Below are 21,709 nucleotides of genomic sequence, written 5' to 3'. Positions count from 1 at the left end.
GGGGGGTCCCTTGGAACCATAAAAAAGAGGCCTGGTGCAGACGCCTGCAGATGCCCACAAAGCAGCAAAGCGGCCGAGGGTGGGAGGACCATTGATGGAGCGCAAGGGGGGAGAAGACGCGCAGAAACGATGGAATAAATTGGTGAGTGGACCAAAGGGAAAGAAAAAAGAGGGGTGGCGTCGCGCATGGTTCGTGCGAGCGAGAGTGGAACTGTGGGAAGCGAGTGGGAGCGAGATGGGGGGTCCCACCTCAGGCACCAGGAGGAAACGGTACGTACTGCGTATCTATCAGACAGGGGAAAGGAAGGAACAGCTGCAAATGCGAGTGAGTGACCCCCCCAGCGGCAATTCCCAAGTGCTGACAGGGGCAAGAACCAGAGGGAAAGGTGGGGTAGAGATGCACTTAAGCGTCAAGCTCGAAGTTTTCTTTTCCTTATGTAATCTATCAAGATCGCATTCAGGAAATACTTCAGTCACCGTCTCCACGAAAAAAGCTAGATGGGAAACCAGCAGACAAATATCTTTTTGTTATCAGAAATGAGTGCAGTCCAACCTCTCCGAGTCAATAAGAGCATGGATTGCTCTGAACGAATGAGGTACGCAATCATCGGTCTCTTCACCGCTCCCGTTGTGGTGCCATGTCGTATTGCCTAATACAATGTCCGGATATAAGCCCCGGTTGTTCGGTCACCTCATCAGAGCAGAAAGCCCGATGTGAGAGGACGTATCGCATCTTGCGGTTCGACAGCTCCACACTTCTGATTACAGTAATAATACGGCGCAGAACACGGCAGGATAGGTTATAGTAGAGTCTACCTCCTTGCATACCCGTGTACCATTGTACGCAGTATGGGTTTGGTCCTTAGCGATTAGACTCCTTGTCACCGTTACGCGCTCTGCCTTGCCATATGGCGGGAAGCCTGCTACAGTCTTACCCTCAATAAGATAGGTGAACAGGAAAGAGACCTCATCCAAGAATTGTCAAGATGCTCAAGTCGACTGTGTCCGCGGCTTGCTGCGGCCGATGGTGACGCGTAGGACCAAGACATAAACCTAGGTCTTACCAATGCACTCACACATTTCAAGACAATCTACCACTTTGGAACGACCCCTAGCCATGCGTCTGGTGACAAGAAGTTGATGCGTATCCTTCAGTCAATGGTCAACATGGGATGCGTTCAAGTTGTGATGTCTCCGTTCCGTCCCGTCTCGTCGTCATATCTGAAATGAGCTTCAAAGTGAGCTTCCTCGGCGACAAGGCCGTATGTAGTTAAAGAGGGCGAGGCGTGAGTGGTTCCTTCCTTCCAGCGAGCAGAGAGCTTTGACCACGTGGGCTTCCTGATGTTTTACTGTTTGACTCCGCACTGTACGAATTCTTACGACACCAGGCAGGTACGAAGGATGGGAGGATTCGTATGTTGGACGGCAGGTGCAATGCCATGTCTCCAGCCTTGCACCTCTTACGCCCTCCGTATTCCGTATCCGCTTGATAGACTCTGCACTTTACACAACCTTACAGAGAGGCCTTCCCTCACTTTACCTGCGTACGATACTGGTTTTGCGGTCTAGAACCCGACTCGCACGACCTTCTTTGCTGATCCGAGGTTGAATGAGATCCATCGAGCCAGCTGATAATTAGTGGTCAACATCCAGATACGTACATTTATTCCATTTTGTTACGGTTCCCGTTGTCCAACGTCACCCGAATATCTGCGAATAACCTCTTTCACTTGCTAGCAGCCAAACCTTACTTACCGCCTTTCAAAAGCCTGCCCATCAAATGCAACAACAATTGGTGAGCTGCCTGCAGGCTGCAGTCTCCGACGCCTCACCATGGCCCAGGCGCTGAGCATACGCGACAAAAGCGAAGTCGCCACCTTCTAAACTCTCTCCACTAGGTAATTACAAGTCTGTCTGTTTGCGGCAGCGCCTCGCGCCGACTTGAGCCTCTTCGGGGTCTCCACGTCCACGTGAATCTTCGTCGTATAGCCCACTCTTGAAAGAACGATCATGTCGCTCCGCACATGTATAGCCTAACAGCCTGATAGCGCTCGATCAATCTCTATGCCAGTTCGTGGCGCAAAAGCTGGCTCAGCTCAACTTGCACACATCCCATTCCAAACTAAACTTCGGCCCGGAGGTCACGGAGAATCCGTGAGAGTTCCCAGCACATGCTCCCTTCCACCGCACCCGTCACCCCAAGATATCCATCAAAGACGCCCTCACCTACGCATGACAGCAGTAAGGGACGACGCGCTGGAATGTGGAATGGCATCTTGGCTGTTCTCACCTGAGCTTACACGACATCGTCTGAAGTTACCAGCCTGCGCTGATCACTTCATACGCATACGGACATGTTGTCGAGATACAGGACCCTGGGAAAACGTGCTGGACACCATGTCACAATCCGGCAATTCTCAACCGACGTTGTGAACCCCTTGCCACCACGATGTACGTATGCCTGCCAGGGGTTGAACGCAGCTATAATCAACGGATACAAAGGCCCACCTCATGCGGCTTTGCTTCAGCAAGCCATTGCAGATCCACGTACAACGGTACACGCGCATTTACCAGGTGCCAGACTACGCAGTACTACTGCAGTTAAACCCTTGCCAACGTAGACCAACTCGCGGTAATGGTGACACCCGACAACTCAAACAGGAGCGCGAGGGGGAATCACGTTCATCAAAGATCTTTCGTCGAAACAGACCAACAGATCATGATCGTATCTTGCGTACTGAGAGGATTTGCGCCACACTTGCAGACATCAGAGCTCAATGAGTCAACTGTCCTAATCAGTATCGTTCAGCCAGCTCGAACAACATGCTCAACTTTACGTCCAATACTTCAGCACGGCACCTCGCAGCAAAGGTTTGTTGAATACGGAACGCCGTCCTCAGTGAAGAAGAGATGAGGGGCCAATGGTTACGATCCACCCACTGTCCAACTTCGTACGGTGCACTTTGGGCAATGAAGCCGTACTGGGGCCAGACTGCAGTCAGCGCTCGATTTGAACCCCTCAAGCTCCCTGTATCAACGGCGCAACTGGGACTACTGCACCCCAGCCTTCAAAGTCGCTAGAGAGGTTCTGTCATTATGACAGAATGGGTCGAGCGTGCATCTGTCCAAAGCATTCTGAAGCTTCTCAATGCCATGGAATCCGACATCGATATAACTAAACTTTAGCCGCAACCACACCCAAAACTACGGACCGAAACGATGTTGCTTCTACCTACATCCCTTGCATCCCGGGTTTGAGCCAAGACGCCTAGCCCTGACATCTGAACTTTGGCTTACTTGCTTCTGCCATAACTCAACGCCTTGACTTGACTCCTCCTCTAGTCAGACAACCGCCAGGCACGTTGCGTGGCCCACGTCAGATCTCACGAGTCTTAACCATGCAACGCACAGAGAGCGACCAGTCTAAGTACCTTGTTATTAAAGAAAGTTAATTCTTTCTAAATTATAAATATAAAAATATAGTTTTAATAAAATAATATAATACTTACTTAATACTTAAATTAAAATACTTTTTTAAGCTTATTATAAAAGAAAAATAACTATATTATTAACTACTTATTATTAAGGTTCGTAATATTATAGCTTTAATTATAATAGCTTCGTTTATAATAAATAAAAAGTTTAATTATAAGTCTTTTAAAAGCCTCACTTTAAGGGCTATAAGAGTTTTTAAATATATTAAGTTAAAATACTTATTAAAATATTAATAATTAAATTAATTTTATAATAATAACTTTAATAAAAAAACTAAAAAATAAACTAAAAAATAATACTAAAATCCTTATTAATATTAAGTATAATTTATAAAATATAATAATATAGTTATAGAATATTAATAATATATTTTATATTAAAAAAACTATTATTAATACTAATAAAATAAATAGGGCTATATTAATATAATACTTTAGCTTTTTTTTATAACTTAAGGACTATAGCTTTAAATAATATTAAAAATTTATTAAAAAGCTCTTTTAAATACTTTAATATATTTATTATTATTTTTATAATAATAAGATTTTTAATACTTATATATAAATATAAGTTATTTATTTTTAAATAGTAATATTAGCTTATTAATAAGCTATTAAAATTATAATTCTAGTGATCCCTTAATAAGGGAGAGGGTAGAATAAAAGAAAAAATAGGTAAAAAAAGGGTTAAGGTTAAATAGTACGGAATTTAAGGGCAGGGTAGCGTTTATATATACTGCGGCAATCCTCTAGTAATGTAAAACGATGGAGTTAAACAGTGAGAGCGACCAGTCCACGACATACTCCTTGATCATCGAGAGACAGAGAATCCTTCCCCTGGCAGTGCTTGGTAGGCTGTAGCGACTGGTGGCTCTGGCGCGAGGCAGCTTTGATTCGTTGACCGGTAACGCTTCAAGGCCATAGCGCATGAATAGTCGCGGTATTCGCACCGGCCCAAACTCATACTGGCTCTTGCGCTGCCCGAGCTTGCATGGCCCGACCAGCAACTTGGCAAGACAGCGCCGATCATCTTTCCACAAACACCACCATCAACTTGGTTGATCTCTGGCGACATTGCGCTCAGATCGCTTTTTCTTCGTCCCTCCGCGGTGTTTCCATGCCTTCAAGTGGAGGCAGCTGGGGTGTTCTCGGGCCATGTTTCTCTGCATCTTTGGATTCTGGCTTTCTGAAGTCTGGGCTGTTGGATGTACAGCCACTTGCCGAAGCAAAGATGCAAGTCATGTCACTTTGATCTGCTGGTGGAAGCCGCCATTATCGCACGCTGAAGGGCTTCGAACAATATTCTTTCCACGGCGCATACCTGCTCAAACAACTGGAGAGATGCTCGGTGGCCATCAACATCAGTATCTAATCCACATTGGGGATACCCCAGGATAGCAGGCTGCCAATACCCCAGGTTTAGGCGCAGCCACAAATTTCCATATCGCCATACCAGTCCTGCCAGTGTCCAAAAGGAGTTCGAGCGAGCGAGGGTTCACGTTGGTTTCTAGAAGCTTGGCCTCTGCAAGCATGGCCACCAGGGTAGAACGGCGGATAAGCACGGCACTGGTCAGGAGTACCTTGCACTATCGCCTTCATGAGGCCATTAGACAGGAGGCGGCGGCGATAGTCCCGTGTCGTCCTTTCATCCGCGCGAGGCTATCTTCTCCAGCAATGGTCTCTTCTCGGACCGTGCTTCACCTTGGACATATCAAACCGATTTGATTTCCACGAGATTTTTAGAGAACCTATCCCAATCTCGGTCAGTCGCACAGTGCGACATGACATGGATGGATGAAGTTCCGGACAGGCCACTTAATGGATGGCAAATCCATGTCCGGAGGGCGACAATGCGACGACTGGGTTGTAGTCGCAGACATGCTTTTGTGGAGCATGAACTGACCTTCCATCGATTTTCGAGTCTTGACATTCGGCTGACTCGATGCAACAGGCATAGCGTGGCCGAAGTGGTTGCTGGGAGTCTCAAGAGGTTTCCTCAGCCATGGGGAAGAGTCGTCGTCGTCGATAAGGATCCGCGAGCGACGGCCCCATTGTGCCGTCACGAGACGGAGGTGTAGCCAAACGTTGTCACCGTCAGAGATAGCACCGGGGCCCCAATCCACAGCTCATCTCCTGGCGAAACGGAGCCAGTCTCCAATCGGTAGGTAACCGTGCTGGCATATCTCGCTCGCGGGCCGCCATCATACGCAGTAATTAGCAATCCGAGAACTGCAGGCCCGTGGTGTGTTGAACAGCTGCAGCAGAAGCTTGTCATTCTAGAAGCCCTGGAGGATCATTTCGATCCACCCCTGGCCTGCAGCAGCGCAATCCGCCATCGTCTCCGTCCGACATGGGTCCAACAACGATCTCTTGGTTTATTCGAGTTAGGATGCCTGCAATTCACGAATACTCTCTAGCTGCATTCGCCTCGCATCGCGGGTGGGCTGTTGGTCGCAGGCTCGCGGCTGAAGTGATGGGATTGATTATGCACACGCAACGATTTGTGTGTGTCTGCGAATCAGGCCATGTAGGATATGTGCGATATCTATACTGAGAGCTCTGCCATAGTCACAAATTGTGGCCCATTGAAAGGGCTCCACCACGTGCCCGAGTGCGGTCTCCGCGCCTCCACAAGTCAGATCGTGAAGTCTCTTGAAGAGTTTGTTCGACGGCTCAAACACATCATTCATAGCTGGCGGATGATGTTGGCAGGTTGACAGCTGATCCCATTGAAAAGATATTGGGACGGTTGAATACTTTTCACAGAAAACCGATCTCACGGTGGTCAAATCGCTGTAGGCTGCTCCAGTATCGGAAAGTACGCCATCCTAGAATTGATCCGCAACACTTTATACTCCAGATGATAGAGTTACAATCGGATATCCCGAACAAGATTATTATTGCCGCAACGGAGCCACTTCCTTCGGATTCGTGGGGGTTGATTCCTATCTGATTTGAGATTTAGGTTTTGCTGACATTATTCGAGATCTTTCCCTGCTTCGCCCTGGGTATCATCCTCACCCTCCGCGTTTACACGCTTTCCTTCGACACCCTGGACAACCTCGGCCACGATGCTCTCGATGTAAGCCTGGTCCCTGCAGCCGAAAAAAAAAAGTCAGCCATCCGAAGTTGAACTTTGATGTTGGAGATATCCACAGCTATGATCTGCGAGCACGTTTCTGCGCAGTTTGATGACTTACCTTCCAACCAACGTCACGGTGCCGTTCTGGCCCCACCGGGGATAGCTGCCGACCTTGACGCCCTTGGGCTCGACCTTGGCCGCGAGTTGCGTCAGGTAGCCGGCGACGGCGCTCTCCGGGAGCGGAGTAGAAATGAGCACGCGGCAGAGGCCCTTGCCCTCGGGATCGGTGAGCCGGGGCACGATGCCTGGCTTCAACCCGTCGAGGAGCTTCTCAACTGTTTCCCAGCAATGTTAGATCAGAACCATATCCGGGCAGAAAGATGGAACCTACAAAGTCGCGGGACGCCCGGCAAGATGTGAATGTTGCCGTTGACGACGTTGACGGGCACCCAGAGGTCCTCGTGGGGGAAGACGAATTGCTTCTTGGGGTCGCGCTTCTCGTCGGTGGGGAGGATGACCATGCGCAGCTTCGCCTGCAGGGCGGGCGAGTCGACGTCCCAGTCGAAATTTGGCTGGCCCGGGTGCGGCTTGGAGAGCTTCTTCATCTTTTCGAAGGCTTCCTGGTTCAGGACGAGGGGCAGGTCAAAGGCCTTTGCTATTGACTGGTATGTGATGTCGTCGTGTCTGTGAAATTACCTAGTCAACCATCCAGTTTCACGTCAAGGGTCGGATTCCACGTTTCTTACGTTGGACCGATTCCGCCGCTGAGAATATCATGTTAGCTGGGGCCTTGGTGTCATTGAGATTTTGAGGGGACGCACCTGGTTACCACAAAGTCGTAGCGATCGCTCATGCGCCTGACGGCTTCGACGATTTCGCTCTCATCGTCTTCGATGACTTCGACTCTCTTCAAGTTCTGCCTTCGGGATCAGCCACACTCCTATGAAGCACTCAGTACATGTTGAACAACTCACAATGCCCAAAGAGAAGCACCACTTGGCCATGTAAGCCGAGTTGGTCTATGATGATTAGTCAATACGAATAGTCATCATAAGACTGCTCGCCAGTCCAAATTGGCTTGTTTTCCTAGGTGCCATTTACTCACATCAACTGTCTATGGGTTACGATGAAATGTTAGCCATTCATTGGATCTACATACCACTGGCTAAGTTCGTCGTTGAGACTCGCTCACCTTTCCACCGAGGACTTCATCTCCGATAATTAGACACGCCGCCGTGTGAATTGTGCGGGTGTTGCGCTCGTCTGCCGAAACCATGATTCTGCTGCTGCGGGCGATGCCGGAATAGACTGGGAAAGCGGCGGGCTTGACGGCTTGTGTTATCGATTGGGCCGAGGGGAGATGCCGAGACAGCTGGGTGAGTCGCGCGAACATGAGAAAACAATACCCGACGTGAAGTGGCGTGTATATACGGAATGAGGTGCAAGTGTGTGTGTGTGTGTGTGTGTGTGCACCTCAACTCTGTTTACGCAACTTATCTCGAACCGATTGATTTTCGTCTCACAAAAATCGATGATGTCATATGTTGGGAAGAAATCGAAGGTTTCGGTAAAAGGAGAGGAAAGGTCACGACAAACGGGAAGGTTTACGGCAATGGGGCCATGAGCTGATTAGAGTGGGCGGAAGAGAGTGATGCAGGGTCTCTCTTTGGGTACGGGCCGGGGCAGGAGGAGGAGGAGGAGAGCGGAATCGAGAGTAAGGCGTCAGAAAGCACGAATCAAGTGTTGAGATGCGGGAGCTCTTTTGGAGGCTCCGAGCTCCGGCTCGGGGGTGAGTGGAGGACGGTCCTGCGGTGTATGGGATCACGTGACTGTTGCTCTCATTATCGGTATGATGAATGGGTTCTAGAAGACTGCCGCGACTGCTGTGACTGGTTCTTATCCATTGCGTTGTTTCTATTGATCTTTGAGATGATCAATCAGAGACATAGGTAAATCCCAGACATTCATCCCACTCCCAGCTCTTACTGCAAGATGCTTAATCTTTTCTCGTGACATATTTCCGCGTTCTGTCAATCAGTTGGACAGTCAACGACTTGATTATTTCCAGAGAACCCTCACATAGCAGTATAGAAAGAAATCACCAGAGATAGTATCACCAGCTATAAAAAAATATGAACATGCTATATCTCAACAACCCAAGTTAAGGTTCCTTAGGTATTTAGGTATACAAGAAGAGCATGGCTTACATCGGCAAATAATCGGAAGGACTGGACGACTTGAAAGCTCCCGTCCGGCGGGAGGATGGGTGAGGTCACTTCGGTGGGGCCCCACCTAGATGGCGCGCGCGGGGCTTTCGTTGCGCTGGTCTCAACTCTGTCGGAGGCGGGGGAGGGGTGGCTTGACTTTCGGCCTGACGGTTTCTAGTGTATACTGCATAGTGCTTGCGACAACGAAAGCTACCCTACCTTACCAAATAAACCTCAAGGACCCTTGGGGATATCGTAACAGTATTGTAAACGGCAGCTTTTCGATCCTCCGGGCTTTCGAGAACTTCGTTGCTCGCTTTCCTTCGCTGCATATCTCGAACGAGACTTGAAAGTGCTCCTCCCTGGCCAACCCCTCCTCGAAGACCAACCATGGTGCGTAAGCAAGCTTTCCAGTCGCAAGCGCAACTGTCACTAGAACATCCAGACTGACTGGCTGTATTTGCACCATTAGGCCTCCGAATCGCGGCTCTACACCTTCTCCCAGGAGACAAAGGACCACCTGCGCAAGTTCCGCCTCGGGACCTCGCGGTCTAGCAGTGCTCAAGCTGTCATTTGTATGTATGTCTCGTTTATGTCAAACACTAGCCCCGACGGGATACCTCGCGCGCCGGACCAACAAAGCGTATATCCTAGATGCTGACTTTATGCTACTTTGATAGACTACATTGATAAGAACACGCACGAGATCAAGCAAGACGACGACAAGGTCGTGTACAAGTCCCTCGAGGAGATTAGCGACGACCTCCCAGACCATAGCCCGCGCTTCATTCTGCTGAGCTACCCGCTTACACTGGTATGTTCAGGATTCATTGAGACATCCATGACGAGGAGAAAGGGGAAACCTGATGGCTGATGACTTTTGTCTTTCCCTGCAGGCCTCCGGCCGCTTGTCGGTCCCGTACGTCCTGATTTACTACCTCCCTACCACCTGTAACAGCGAGATACGGATGCTCTACGCCGGCGCCAAGGAGCTGATGCGGAATACGAGCGAGGTCATTCGCGTGATTGATATCCGAGAGGCTGAGGATCTGGAGGAGATACCGGAGAAGTTGGGCGCTGAGTAAAAGAGGCAATATGAGTTTGGAGAAAAGGGAAAGAAAAGAGATGATGTGAGGCATGAACATTTGCAAGGCGGGGAGTGAGCATCTACATAGACAGTCGAAGGAGAGGGGACCACAGGCTTGGCCCCGTTCATGATGAAGAACATGACGGTAGTATGCAGCGTTTCGCGTACATAATACAAGTGCTTTGCCGATACAGCTTCTTCCCAATATGCTGATGGATATCTTTTGTTATTTTTTTCGTTAAGTAGCGTCTAAATCGTGATCAGGAGAGCAATATCGAGCCCCCTCCTCTCCCATCTAATCCTCGGGCAACACATCCTTCTCATTCAGCCCCATCTCCTTGCTCACATTCCTCACCACCTCCTTAAACGCCAAACACGCAGGACTATCAGGGAAACTATCAAAGAAGCTCTCGCCATAGTCGCACGCCATCCCGATCCGCGGGTCCAGCGGCACGCTCCCCAAAAACGGCACCCCCATCTTCTCGGCCAGCGCCCGCCCGCCGCCCGTCGTCGCGCGGAAGATCTCGCTCTGGTTCGTGCACTTGGGGCACACGAAGCCCGCCATGTTCTCCGCGAGGCCGAGAACGCGGATGCCCGCTTTCCGGCAAAAGTCAATCTCCTTGCGGACGTCGAGGAGGGAGACCTCCTGCGGCGTGGTGACGACGACGGCGCCGTCGATGCCGCTGTCGCGGAGGAACGTGTTCACGCTGAGGTGCTCGTCCGAGGTCCCGGGGGGCGTGTCGACGAGGAGGAAGTCGAGGGGTCCCCATTCGACGTCCTTGAGGAACTGCTTGATGAGGCCGTTCTTCTTGGCGCCGCGCCAGATGATGGCGGCGTCGCGGTCGGGCAGCATGAACTGGATGGACATGACCCCCAGATTGTCGAGGACCCAGACGGGCGACCAGCCCGCGCCGGAGACGTGGATCGTCTCGGCCTCGACGCCGAGCATCTTGGGGATCGAGGGCCCGCAGATGTCCGTGTCCATGACGCCGACGGCGCTGTCGGGGTTCGTGGCAAAGGCGTGGGCGAGGAGGGTGGTGAAGGTGGACTTGCCGACGCCGCCTTTGCCCGAGAGGACGAGGATCTTGTGGGCGATGCCGGAGAGGCGGGAGGCGATGATGGGTATGTCTGGGTCTGGGCCTTTGACGGCGGTGGCGGCGCAGATTTCCTTGTTGGGGCAGCCGGCGCAGGAGTCTGCTGTGCCGGCGGCGGCGGATTCTGGTCCCGGGCAGTGTTCTGGTTCTGGAGCGACGAGGGAGGGTTTCTGTTTGAGGGGGTTGGCGAGGACGTCTTGGACCGCTGAGTCGGGGTCCGCCTCCAGGGAGGGGGCCATCTTTGTGTGCGCGCTGTGGTTTGCTCGTAAGATGAGTGGTGTTTGGAGGTGCGGGGAGGATTGCGAGTGACGTGCGGTCAGATCCTATCGGTTATGGTGAAAGTTGAAGGCGTGTAAATGAGATGGATGAGTTGTCTTTAGGTCCGGCACCGGCGATGGGGTGAGGCCAAGTGAGGTGAAGTTGATTGATAAGCCGGATTGCAAAGCGGTCCTATGGCGACAGTCAAGATCGAACTCGTCACAAGTTGAAGACTTATACGGGGAATACTGACAAGTGAGTTTCAGTTCGTTTGCTGCTTGGAGAAGCCAGAGTTCACTGTGGATTGTACGAAGGTAGAAGTATAAAGTAAATATCTAAGATGAAGGGCGGTTGACAAAATGAGTTGCTGTGAGTGGTGGCAATGGCGCCCTGGAAGTTCGCCGCGGTTGCAACCCCACTTAACAGAGTCACTCTTCAACACTAACTTTGCTGATGTAACCAAAAGTTAAGCTTTGCAGGACTTGACAAGATGGAAGCCAAAAGGACACAGATTATCAACAAAAAGTCGTTACAAACATCCAGTGATACAGAAACACATCCTAGGTGACAATCGCAAAAGGTGAGGTCCATCCAGGATTCGAACCTGGGCCTACGGAAGGTTCTGAGAATCAGAATCCGACGTCCTAACCAACTAGACTAATAGACCAATCAGAGCTACTGGCTTCTGAAGGAGATCATGAAAACGACAGCCTATGGATGAAGCCGCTTTGGGCTGCAAGGCCCGTAGCATTACGTACGGCAAAGGCCCTCTCAGCTGAAGTGCCTGTGTTTTGCAGGAAATGCAGCTGTGGACGGGGCTGCAGGGTTCCCTTTTCTAGTGAGGGGCAGATCTTATCGGGTGCCAATCACCCCGCTATGCCCCTCGCAAAATTTCTACAGCCAGGCCGACTTTATCAGATCCGACGGGCAAGAGACCACCCCTCGGAGGTAAGTCTTAGTCCATTCCGCCCTCCTAGAATACAATCGGCCCACGCCCTTCTTCTTTTTTCTTTCCATTCAAGCCTCACTTTGAGTCACCACAAACTTCCATTGACGGCATTATTGTCAGTTTCTTTCAGTCTTTAGAATAAAAGATACCCCTCTCCGTTTACGCACAACCCAAAAAGAAAACGCAACAATGTCACCCTCCGCCGACCTCCCCGAGACGCGCGAGACCCTCGAGGCCATCGCCGCCGCCGACCAGTCCCAGACCATCGCCGAGCTGCGCAAGACGCTCACCTCCGAGACGACCCCTCTCCCCATCCGCTTCCGCGCCCTCTTCTCCCTCAAGCACGTCGCCTGCAACAGCAAGGGCGCCGACAGCGAGGCCGCCATCGAGGCCATCGCCGCAGGCTTCGCCTCCCCCTCGGCCCTGCTCAAGCATGAGCTCGCCTACTGCCTCGGCCAGACGGCTAATCTCGTCGCCGTCCCCTACCTGCGCAATGTCCTGACCGACCTCCAGGAGGACCCTATGTGCCGCCACGAGGCCGCTGAGGCCCTTGGTGCGCTGGGTGACGCTAGCCAGCTGGACATCCTGAGGGAGTACAGAGACCGCGAGGGCGAGGACATTTGCATTGTTGAGACGTGCGAGATTGCCATCGACCGTCTCGAGTGGGAGAACTCTGAGCAGAGAAAGCTGGAGAAGTTGCGTAAGAGGTACGACTTGCATTGCTACCATGGAGTCCAGAAACGGGGGTATCTTAATTCACTATGCTAACGCCTATGCCCTCGTGCTTGTACAGCGACTTCACGTCCGTCGACCCCGCGCCTCCCATGGAAGAGTCGCAGCGCACCGTGCCAGAGCTCGAAAAGACTCTCATGGATTCGAGCCTGCCCCTTTTCCTGCGCTACCGCGCCATGTTCGCCCTGCGCGACCTCGCGTCGCCGCCCGACCTGCCGACAGCCGTCCCCGCGGTGCTGGCCCTCGCCAAGGGCCTCGCCGACTCCTCCGCCCTGTTCCGCCACGAGATCGCCTTCGTCTTCGGCCAGCTGTCGCACCCGGCCTCCATCCCCGCGCTGACCGAGGCGCTCAGCAACACCGACGAGGCCAGCATGGTGCGGCACGAGGCCGCCGAGGCGCTGGGCAGCCTGGGCGACGAGGAGGGCGTCGAGGCGACGCTCCTCAAGTTCCTGCACGACAAGGAGAAGGTTGTGCGCGAGAGCGTCATCGTGGCGCTGGACATGGCCGAGTTCGAGTCAAGCGGCCAGACGGAGTATGCGTTGATTCCCGAGGCGGCCAAGGCGGCTGCTTGAACACGAAGTGGTCTTTTTGGTTTTGGGAAAGTTGGGTCGGGCAGGTAAATATTCGGGTGGTATTAGGTACTTAAAAGCGACGGGCAAAAAGTTTAGTGCATTTCAGTTGTTATGAGACCACCTGGAAAAACAAGTCGGTTAGTATGAAGTTGGGAAATAGCTAGCTCGGTCGGAATAAAACGAGGCATTGGCGTACTTGAAACCACATTCGCAGGTGAAGAAGATGGTGCTGCCTTCGTCTGCACTGCGAAGCTGCACGGCGGTGAAGCGGACCTCCTCTGCGCCGCACTTGGGGCATGTCTCCCTGATCGTGGCCTCGGTGTTGACGTTGGTTCTGTCGACAGCCTGAACGTTGGACTGAAGCTTCTGTCTGAGTTGGGAAGGGAAATCGGAAGGCTTGGTCTGTGTGGTAATCGTCTTGGCGCCAGTGTCTGTGTTGATCTTGTTAGTTTGGAGTCTTGCAAACTACTGCAACCAAGTACGCCAGCGGCGATGAGCCTACCCTTGTTATCGGCACCGCAGCAGTCGCAGGTGAGGGTGTTCTTCTCCGTGCCCATTGACGCGGGTAGAAGGTTACCGCAATCGGTGCAGAAGACGAGAGTTCCAATGGCGGACATGGCTGCGGTGGGATCGGTGTGTGACGGTATCGAGTGTCTACAGGCGTTCGGGGTGTAGGGTGATCGACGGAGTATCGCGGCAGACAGACCAACAAAATATTTCTTCCAAGAAATTCGGACAATCGCTATCTCCTTATCGTTATCTTTGATCTTATCGATTGTCTTGGCGGTCGTCTCCACCCTGATGGCATATTATGTAATCCCGACTCAGGCTTGCTGCAGACTGCGAGGTGCGCAAGACAAAGAACCTTGAAAGTGCCAGGGGAAACAGGAAAGAACGGAACAACTGGCCACTGGTTGGCCGCTCCTGCCGCCTAAAGCTTCTGCACGGACCACGCGACTGGACAAGGGTCCTTCCACGCGAGGCTGTCGCAACCTTCCGACCTTCTCATCACATCCACGACGACAACGACGACGCCCGATCGCAACACATCGTCCTTTCCTATTTGCAACTTTTCGGCTTGGGACTATGCGACAGGTGGCTCCCTCCTTTGCCTGACCTCTAGTCTCCCTCCTTTGCAACCTCCTCGACCGACAAACGATACTTCCTCCGCTGCGCGTTTCCACTTCCGACACCCTTGCCGATCAGCTTCGCCAGTCGCTTCGAATCTCCGTCCTCCTCACGAAATAACATGTCTTGAGGCCCGGATTAGGTCCGAGGAGACAGAAAAAATGGTCAACAGCCAGGGGACCGTCCAGAACGGTCCACCCAATGGCGGCTATATGCAGCCGCAAGCTGCAGAACAACGTCCGATGGCGCGACCGTTTACGCTGTCTGAGGCCCTGCCTTACTCTCCTCAAACCTCCGTCATTCCCTTTACCTCAGGTGGGTGGCTGTCTTTGTCTGAATATATGGTCGCTTGTCTCTAATTGACTTGGTTCAGATCTCATCCCCGATCCAACACTTGGCTCTGGCTCGCTTGCTTCGAGCATATCGCAAATGTTCAGCAGTCAGGAATTCGACAGTCTAAACAAGGAAGCAACGGGGCAAAATCACAACCATGGGATGAAGCACCTGAAATATGCGGTGGATCATGTACTTCACGATTTGAAACCCAATCAACGGACCTACTTGTGAGTTGAACCCTTCTCCGAGCCGATCATTGTCTAACATCTGTGTTTTGTAGCAAGTTCAAGACTGTCCCTAAAGCGAACCCGAACATGGCGAATAGTCCAGCTGGATCTTCCCAGAGTCTGAGTGCTGGTCTCTCCCCGGTGGCGAAGATGGTGTTCGATAGGGCTCCCACATTCATCAAGCCTCCGGGAACAACGAGTACTACCTCAGCCTCTGCCAACGGCCAGCTTGCTCAACAGCCGCAGCCGCAACCTCCATCAACACCCAAATCAGCCCCACCGCCGCCGAAGCGTCCGTCAGCAAGTGCAGAAAGTCATCATGGAAACAACTTCCGCTTCGAAGTAGCGATCCCATCCAAAAAATTCGACCCTAGCGCATATGTAGAGGTCCCCGATCAACCCGCTCCACAGCCTGCTACCGTCAACCCATCCGACGTCACGAGAGTTGTCACTCCGAGCCAGGTTACTCCGAAGCAGCTGACGCCTACTCAACCTCAGCTCTCGGCGATACCGGTCCCTATACAGCCTGTCCCCGTGCAAGCGACCCCTACGCAGCCTTTGACGCCCTCCACTGCACAAGGGCCACCGGCCGCGGTTGCAGCTCAGAAGACGAAGTTTGCAATAGAATTGCCTCGCGCTCCTGGATTCAATAAGGATGAATATCTTGAGATGGCGGCTCCAGACTCTCCTGATGAGCCAACGGGGTTGTCCATGCGAAGACAGGACGGTGCTTATCAAAGCCGGCAGGATGATATCAGCACCAACCTCAACCAGAAGCAACGGGCGGAAGCAGCCCTCCAGGATCTTGAGCGACTAATCAAGAGCGTACTCGATGCCACTAGAAGTGTGCTCGGAAACGAACCTGGTTACGAACAGGTCGCCACGCTGAACCCCGACAACGAGGCTGTCTTGACGGGGGCCACGCAGCAGAAGTTGCAGACTGCCATCCAAAAATCCATCGAGCTAGGCAGCTACGGCGACGCGCCCATCGAAGAACTTCAGTACATTCAGAAGCTGAGCGAGCCGGGTCTGGCGCATACGCTCAATCTCGATTATCGAATTGAGGAATCGTGGGGCGAATCTGAAGTCTCCGGCTGGCTGAATCAGCTTCCAGAGATTGAGATGGGCCTGAAGACTGCGCGCACTTGTCTACGCATAATGTGTGGTGGTAGGGAAGAGAAGCAAATCTACTCCGAGGAGATTATTCAAAAGTCGACAGATGTCTTCAAGGGGGTTGTCGAGGGTATCGTCATCCCCGTAGTCGAGATGAGGGGCACCGGCCCGACATCTGCACTATTCAAGCTGTTACAGCCTCACAAAAAGGCGATTGGCCCGATTCTCACGAACTGCCAGAAGCTGTTCGCGCTGCTCGCCAAACTCGTCACAAGCATAGAGCTTTCGGACACTGCTCTTGGCATGCTAGAATTTGCCGCATCGAGCCTACTTTTCGTCGACAATGCCTACCTAGAGAAAGATTCTGTCGTTGGTGTACAGCGATTCGATGGCATTCGCTTGGTTGCAATGGAGATGCTTTGCCAGATTTTCCTCGCCAAACCCGACCAGCGCCGTGGCATCTTTGACGACATCCTCACATCGTTGGAGAAGCTTCCGGTTGGAAAACAGAGTGCTCGCCAGTTTCGCCTCTCCAATGGCGGTAGCATCCAGCCCGTATCGGCGCTCATCATGCGCCTTGTCCAGGCCAGCTCTGGCAAGGTCGATGAGAAGGGCACGCGCAGTCGCCTAGCCATGATGCAAGAAGAAGATCCGGATGAGGATGAGTTGGCCCAGCCTACGAAGCAGACGGTGGCTGCCACTGTCAAGTCCGAGGATGCAGGTGCCTCACAACATGTGCTCGCCTTGGAGGAGCTCAAGGTTGTGGCATTACCTTTGACTGAAGGCTCGACACACAACGCAAATTACGTGGTTAACTTTATGGTCAACCGTGCGCTGAAGTCCACAAAGTCTGGCGACACTCCATATCGCAATCTTCTTGACCTTTTCGTTGAAGACTTTACGGAATGTCTCGACTCACCCGATTGGCCCTCTGCTGAGCTCATTCTACGCCAAATGACCTTCTACATGATGAAGCTATGGGAGGGAGACAGGACAGCCGCGCCTGCCAAGAATATGGCCCTTGAACTTCTCGGTGTCATGAGTGCTGCAGTCTCTAAACTCCGCTCACATGTTCGTAAGGTCACTTATTCCATGGATGGAAGCGATTCCAACGAGTTGTCGCGGTACCTGTCTGAGCTGGCAACCTCTGCGCTGGAGAAGAAAAGTCGAATCGAACATGACGTCTCTTGGTCAGGACCATTCCGAACAACTCTTGAACACCTTCAGCAACGGTGTGGCGATGACCCTCATTTACAAGGCGCAATTTCCTTCCTGATTGCAGACTGGGCCCAAAGGATCTTCTCCGGGTATGATGCCTTGCAAGAGACCAGCGACTCGATGGACCACGAGTTTGGACGACTTGCCTTCCGCCTCAGAATGATGATTGAGGATCGTCGATGGCTTTCTAACGAATACACTTTCAAAGATGTCAACAACAACCACGCAAAATTGGCATACTCCATCATTCTTCTCCGGTCACCATTCTGCGAACACTTTAGAGCAATGCTTAATGTTCTGCTCAATGCCATGGCCAGTGACCAGGCCACCGTCCGCAGCAAGAGTCTCAAGAGTATTAATCAGCTCTTGGAGACAGATCCGGCCATCCTGGACGGAGACTCCGTGGTGGTCCATTTGATCATCAACTGCTCAAGTGATTCGTCCCCTCAGGTACGCGACTCGGCAATTGGCTTGATGGGCAAGTGCATTGGCCTGCGTCCGAGACTTGAAGACAAGATGGCGGAACGAATCATTGAGAGGTTTATCGACTCCGGTATCGGCGTAAGGAAGAGGGCAATGAAACTGGCCAAAGATATTTACCTTCGCAACCAAAGCAGGGAGATCCGCAGCTCTATCGCCAATGGCTTGCTTCATCGTGTGCAAGACCCTGACGAAGGTGTTCGAGAGCTTGCTCGCCAGATGATTGAGGAGGTCTGGTTCGCTCCATTTTACCAAGTCGACGACACAGCAGCCTTCAAAACATCACTCACCGACCACGTTGCTCTGATGATTCAGACAGTCAAGTCTGGTAATGTTGGCGCAGTCCTCGACAAAGTTCTTCAGTCCATCCTAGGCGGGCAGAACAAATCTCACAATGGCCCCTTTGGTGTCAGCATGAAGCTGGTTGAGAAGATGTTCGAGCTTATCGATAATCTTGATTCTGACGATCCTAACATCCCTTCCGGAAGAGATGCATTGCAAGTATTGCAAATCTTCGCCAAGGCAGACCCCAAGCTTTTCACTTTTGAAGAGATCAGGCTGCTGAAGCCCCATCTCGCTAGCATCAGTGGTGCTGATGACCTAGCTGTCTTCAAAGCCGTCACAATCATCTATCGCCAGATCTTGCCGCAACTCTCTGCAAAGTATGCTGACTTCCTTCGAGAAGTGAGAGAACAGCTTCAGAACTCTGTTGGCAGACTCAACAAGAACCTTCTGGATGATGTCGTCGCATGTCTATGGATCATCGCAACTCTCTTGGATAATCGCGATAAGCTAGCTCATCTAGGTGCTTCTAGTTTGCGCGGAGTTGCCAGCATGCGCAACACACAGATGGACGCCACGAAACTCATGAAGTTTGCCAGATATTCGATCATTGTTGGAATGGTCGGCAAGCATTGCGACTTGGACTCAGAGCTTGCTGTCTTCCTCAAGATTTTCCCCAAGTACTCTGGCAAATCCGTGGCAAAGCTCATGGTCGACAACCTGTCTCCCTGGGCAGATGCCTCACAGCCCATGGAGGCCCGGAAGCACGCCCTCGACGCCATCGGTCTCATCTGCCAGGCACATCCCCGAAACTACGTCTCACCGAACGTGTACACCAAGTTCCAACAAGTTTTCGAAGCCAAGGTTCCGGCACTCGAGAGTACTATTCTCCGGTCTTTCAAGGAATTCCTCCTCACCGAAGAAAAGCGGTCAGAGGCTGCGACTGCCGCTGCTGCCGCCGGCGCCGACACTGACAAGAAGCGCGAGCTGACAGTAATGGGTGGAACGAGCTTCGACGATGTGGCGAGTGCAACTACTCAACGCTTCCTCAAGGAGGTAACTCGTATCGCTCTGTCGTCGCAAGACGAGCACGCATTCCTCGCAGTAGAGGTACTTGGCAGCATTAATCGACAAGGTCTTGTGCACCCCAAAGAAACGGGAGTGACTTTGATCACCCTTGAAACGTCATCGATGACCAAGATATCCGAGGTCGCATTCATGGAACATCGGGCGCTTCATGAGAAACACGAAACTGTCATTGAACGCGAGTATGCCAGAGCCATCCAAGCAGCCTACGAATACCAGCGGGATATCGTGGGTGATACTCGTGGCGCAACGACGAACCCTTTCCAATCCAAGCTTCATCTCCTGATGGAGGTGCTGAAAGTGAGTAAGTCAAAGAACCGACAAAAGTTCCTAGAGAAACTTGTCGGCCAAGTTGATTTCGACTCTTCGAAGCTCGATGTCTCCAAGCAACTGCCTGCGCATGTCGAATTCTCCCGCTTCATGATTGAGAATCTTGCATTCTTCGACTATGTAACTGTTGGAGAGGTGCTGGTCACGGTACATGCGATGGAAAAGATGTTCTCATCAACTGGATCCAGCATGGCGCACGTCATTGAGTCCGAAATCTTCAACATGCGCATGGACCTCGATAAGCCAGAGGACCCGCAAGCCAATGGCGAGCAGCAGCAGCCGCAACAACCTCAGCTCAACATTTCTCCTAAGAGGCTTCGGCAGCTCACTTCCGGATCTATCATTCTTCTCTGTCTCTGGGAGGCAAGAACTTACCTTCGACGTCTGTACGGCTTAGGCAGCAAACGCGAGACCAAGACCAAGATGGCAGCAAAAGATCTCAGCAAAGCACCTACAAAAGTGCAGGGTGTCACCGGAGACAAGTTCTGGGAGGAAGTGAACTCTCATATGAACGGTCTTGCAACACAGGAATCCACCATACAGAAATGCAAGGCCTTCGTGGAACTAATGAACGTCGACAAGGAGTTCAAGGTTGTCGATGAGGACGATATGGACGGCGAAGAAGCCGAAACTCCTAGTGAGGGTGAAGACGATGGCCCCACCGGTGACGGAAGAGGCCGCAAGCGCAAAGCTGGCGCACTTGCTGGTGGTCGCAAGAAACGCGCGCGCTCCACCTCTCGACCGAGACCTCGCGGACGACCTCGCAAAAATCCGGTGGAAGTTGTCGAGGACGATGCAGAGGGCGACTTTGACGACATGGACTTTGCCTGAGTGCCCATACACGATACCACTGCGTTACCAAGAGCAAACATGCTTTTCATCGAACACTACGTATGCGACCACTGCTATAGATGGGTAGTAACGAGCATGATTTTCTCTCACAATTTACATGTACATCATCTTCGATTCGCACACATATAACGGCATCAATGGGTTTAGGAAGGGTCGGTCGCATGAAGAACGGCAAGACATTTACAGGTCGAGGCATGTTGCAAATTCTTTTGGTCTTGCCGTTCGTTCCACTACATTTGAGAGAGGTGTTTGGCCAACCTCGGGAGGGATGGAGGAGAGGGGGCCGGGTACTACAAAAAAAATCAGGGGCGTTTTTTTCCTATGTCTTGACGACAAGCGAGAAATGAGAAAAAAGAGAACGCGGGAGGCTTATGGGGAAAGATGTGTCTCTCTGCGTCCTGTTCCTCTTTGAATGGGGGCCGGTTTTGGGGATGCCCAAGTTTATCTTTACCACTCGATTTTTATTTTCTGCTGCCTCTTTTTTTCTTTCTTTTTTTTTGCTACAAGATGATACCTCCCTTTCTTTCCCCCGTCTAGTCAGATTGCGAGGGATTGAAAGTTACTTGAGATACAACGTCAATAAATACCAACCAACGAGGCCGTATTGGATAGCCATAGTGAAGGATGTGTGTGTGCTCTTGAGTTACGATGTGGGTTTACAGCTGCAAACTTGGACATCATCGATGGCCAGTCCCTGGTCTCACAATGGCTTTCACTGCACACAGATATGTTCAAGACTTGCCAAGGAAAAGGGATTTCATTTCCCTGTTCATTCGTATACGCTCCTAGCTAAAAGGTCCCTTGACCTTGGATGAAATTTGAAAACTCCCCTGGCGTGACTATTCGTCATACCTAATCCCCTCGCTCTAAACAAAGTGGTAAAAGACCCATCCGTCTAAAACCTATGCCTTCCTAAACGCCAAACGGAAACCCGAATGTTGTCCGTTCCTTCCTATGCCGCTTATGCCTCCTTCGCATCGTCTGCACCCTGCCATGCCGGTGCAGGTGCCTTTCTCGAGAAGCTGGCATCGCTTACTCGCTTGGGGTATCAACTCAGTTTATGTGTCTTTCTGCGAACCAAGGAAATTTGTGGTGGTTGGTGGTGATACACGGACTAGCAGACCAGTCTTGTCTGCTAGTTGTCATAACATCATGAAAGCTGCAAATTGCAGCTTGTTGTTG

At 51.8% G+C, this 21,709-nt stretch overlaps 7 protein-coding genes across 7 annotated transcripts; 3 read left to right on the top strand and 4 right to left on the bottom strand.

Annotated features, from left to right (window-relative positions):
* Positions 1-4,305: 4,305 nt before the first annotated feature.
* On the bottom strand, positions 4,306-4,569 carry CTAM01_02659 (uncharacterized protein; the record flags this gene model as incomplete). Its single annotated transcript, XM_060518697.1, has 1 exon — positions 4,306-4,569. One exon carries the CDS (start codon positions 4,567-4,569, stop codon positions 4,306-4,308), a length of 264 nt encoding a protein of 87 aa, XP_060386500.1.
* Positions 4,570-6,471: 1,902 nt separating this feature from the next.
* Positions 6,472-7,969, bottom strand: CTAM01_02658 (molybdenum cofactor synthesis domain-containing protein; the record flags this gene model as incomplete). The annotated part of the gene is made up of 8 exons (XM_060518696.1): positions 6,472-6,589; positions 6,695-6,911; positions 6,968-7,260; positions 7,323-7,340; positions 7,398-7,492; positions 7,551-7,595; positions 7,682-7,690; positions 7,769-7,969. 8 exons carry the CDS (start codon positions 7,967-7,969, stop codon positions 6,472-6,474), a joined length of 996 nt encoding a protein of 331 aa, XP_060386499.1.
* Positions 7,970-9,173: 1,204 nt separating this feature from the next.
* On the top strand, positions 9,174-9,868 carry CTAM01_02657 (GMF family protein; the record flags this gene model as incomplete). The annotated part of the gene is made up of 4 exons (XM_060518695.1): positions 9,174-9,176; positions 9,256-9,358; positions 9,464-9,597; positions 9,680-9,868. 4 exons carry the CDS (start codon positions 9,174-9,176, stop codon positions 9,866-9,868), a joined length of 429 nt encoding a protein of 142 aa, XP_060386498.1.
* A 297-nt stretch (positions 9,869-10,165) lies between these two features.
* Positions 10,166-11,203, bottom strand: CTAM01_02656 (uncharacterized protein; the record flags this gene model as incomplete). The annotated part of the gene is made up of 1 exon (XM_060518694.1): positions 10,166-11,203. One exon carries the CDS (start codon positions 11,201-11,203, stop codon positions 10,166-10,168), a length of 1,038 nt encoding a protein of 345 aa, XP_060386497.1.
* Positions 11,204-12,360: 1,157 nt separating this feature from the next.
* Positions 12,361-13,475, top strand: CTAM01_02655 (deoxyhypusine hydroxylase; the record flags this gene model as incomplete). Its single annotated transcript, XM_060518693.1, has 2 exons — positions 12,361-12,878; positions 12,965-13,475. The coding sequence occupies 2 exons, from the start codon at positions 12,361-12,363 to the stop codon at positions 13,473-13,475; spliced, it is 1,029 nt and encodes a 342-aa protein (XP_060386496.1).
* A 102-nt stretch (positions 13,476-13,577) lies between these two features.
* CTAM01_02654 (transcription factor S-II) lies at positions 13,578-14,092 on the bottom strand (the record flags this gene model as incomplete). The annotated part of the gene is made up of 3 exons (XM_060518692.1): positions 13,578-13,596; positions 13,672-13,906; positions 13,978-14,092. 3 exons carry the CDS (start codon positions 14,090-14,092, stop codon positions 13,578-13,580), a joined length of 369 nt encoding a protein of 122 aa, XP_060386495.1.
* Positions 14,093-14,413: 321 nt separating this feature from the next.
* On the top strand, positions 14,414-20,506 carry CTAM01_02653 (AT hook domain-containing protein; the record flags this gene model as incomplete). Its single annotated transcript, XM_060518691.1, has 3 exons — positions 14,414-14,918; positions 14,977-15,166; positions 15,220-20,506. Coding segments are annotated over 3 exons (5,982 nt in total), but the record flags the coding sequence as incomplete, so codon positions are not given.
* Between the last annotated feature and the right edge of the window lie 1,203 nt (positions 20,507-21,709).

This window comes from Colletotrichum tamarilloi (assembly GCF_030869305.1).
Source record: "Colletotrichum tamarilloi strain Tom-12 chromosome Unknown Scaffold_6.1, whole genome shotgun sequence".
In the NCBI taxonomy this organism is placed as follows: Eukaryota; Fungi; Ascomycota; class Sordariomycetes; order Glomerellales; family Glomerellaceae; genus Colletotrichum; species Colletotrichum tamarilloi.
This window is presented reverse-complemented; position numbering and strand designations above follow the sequence as displayed.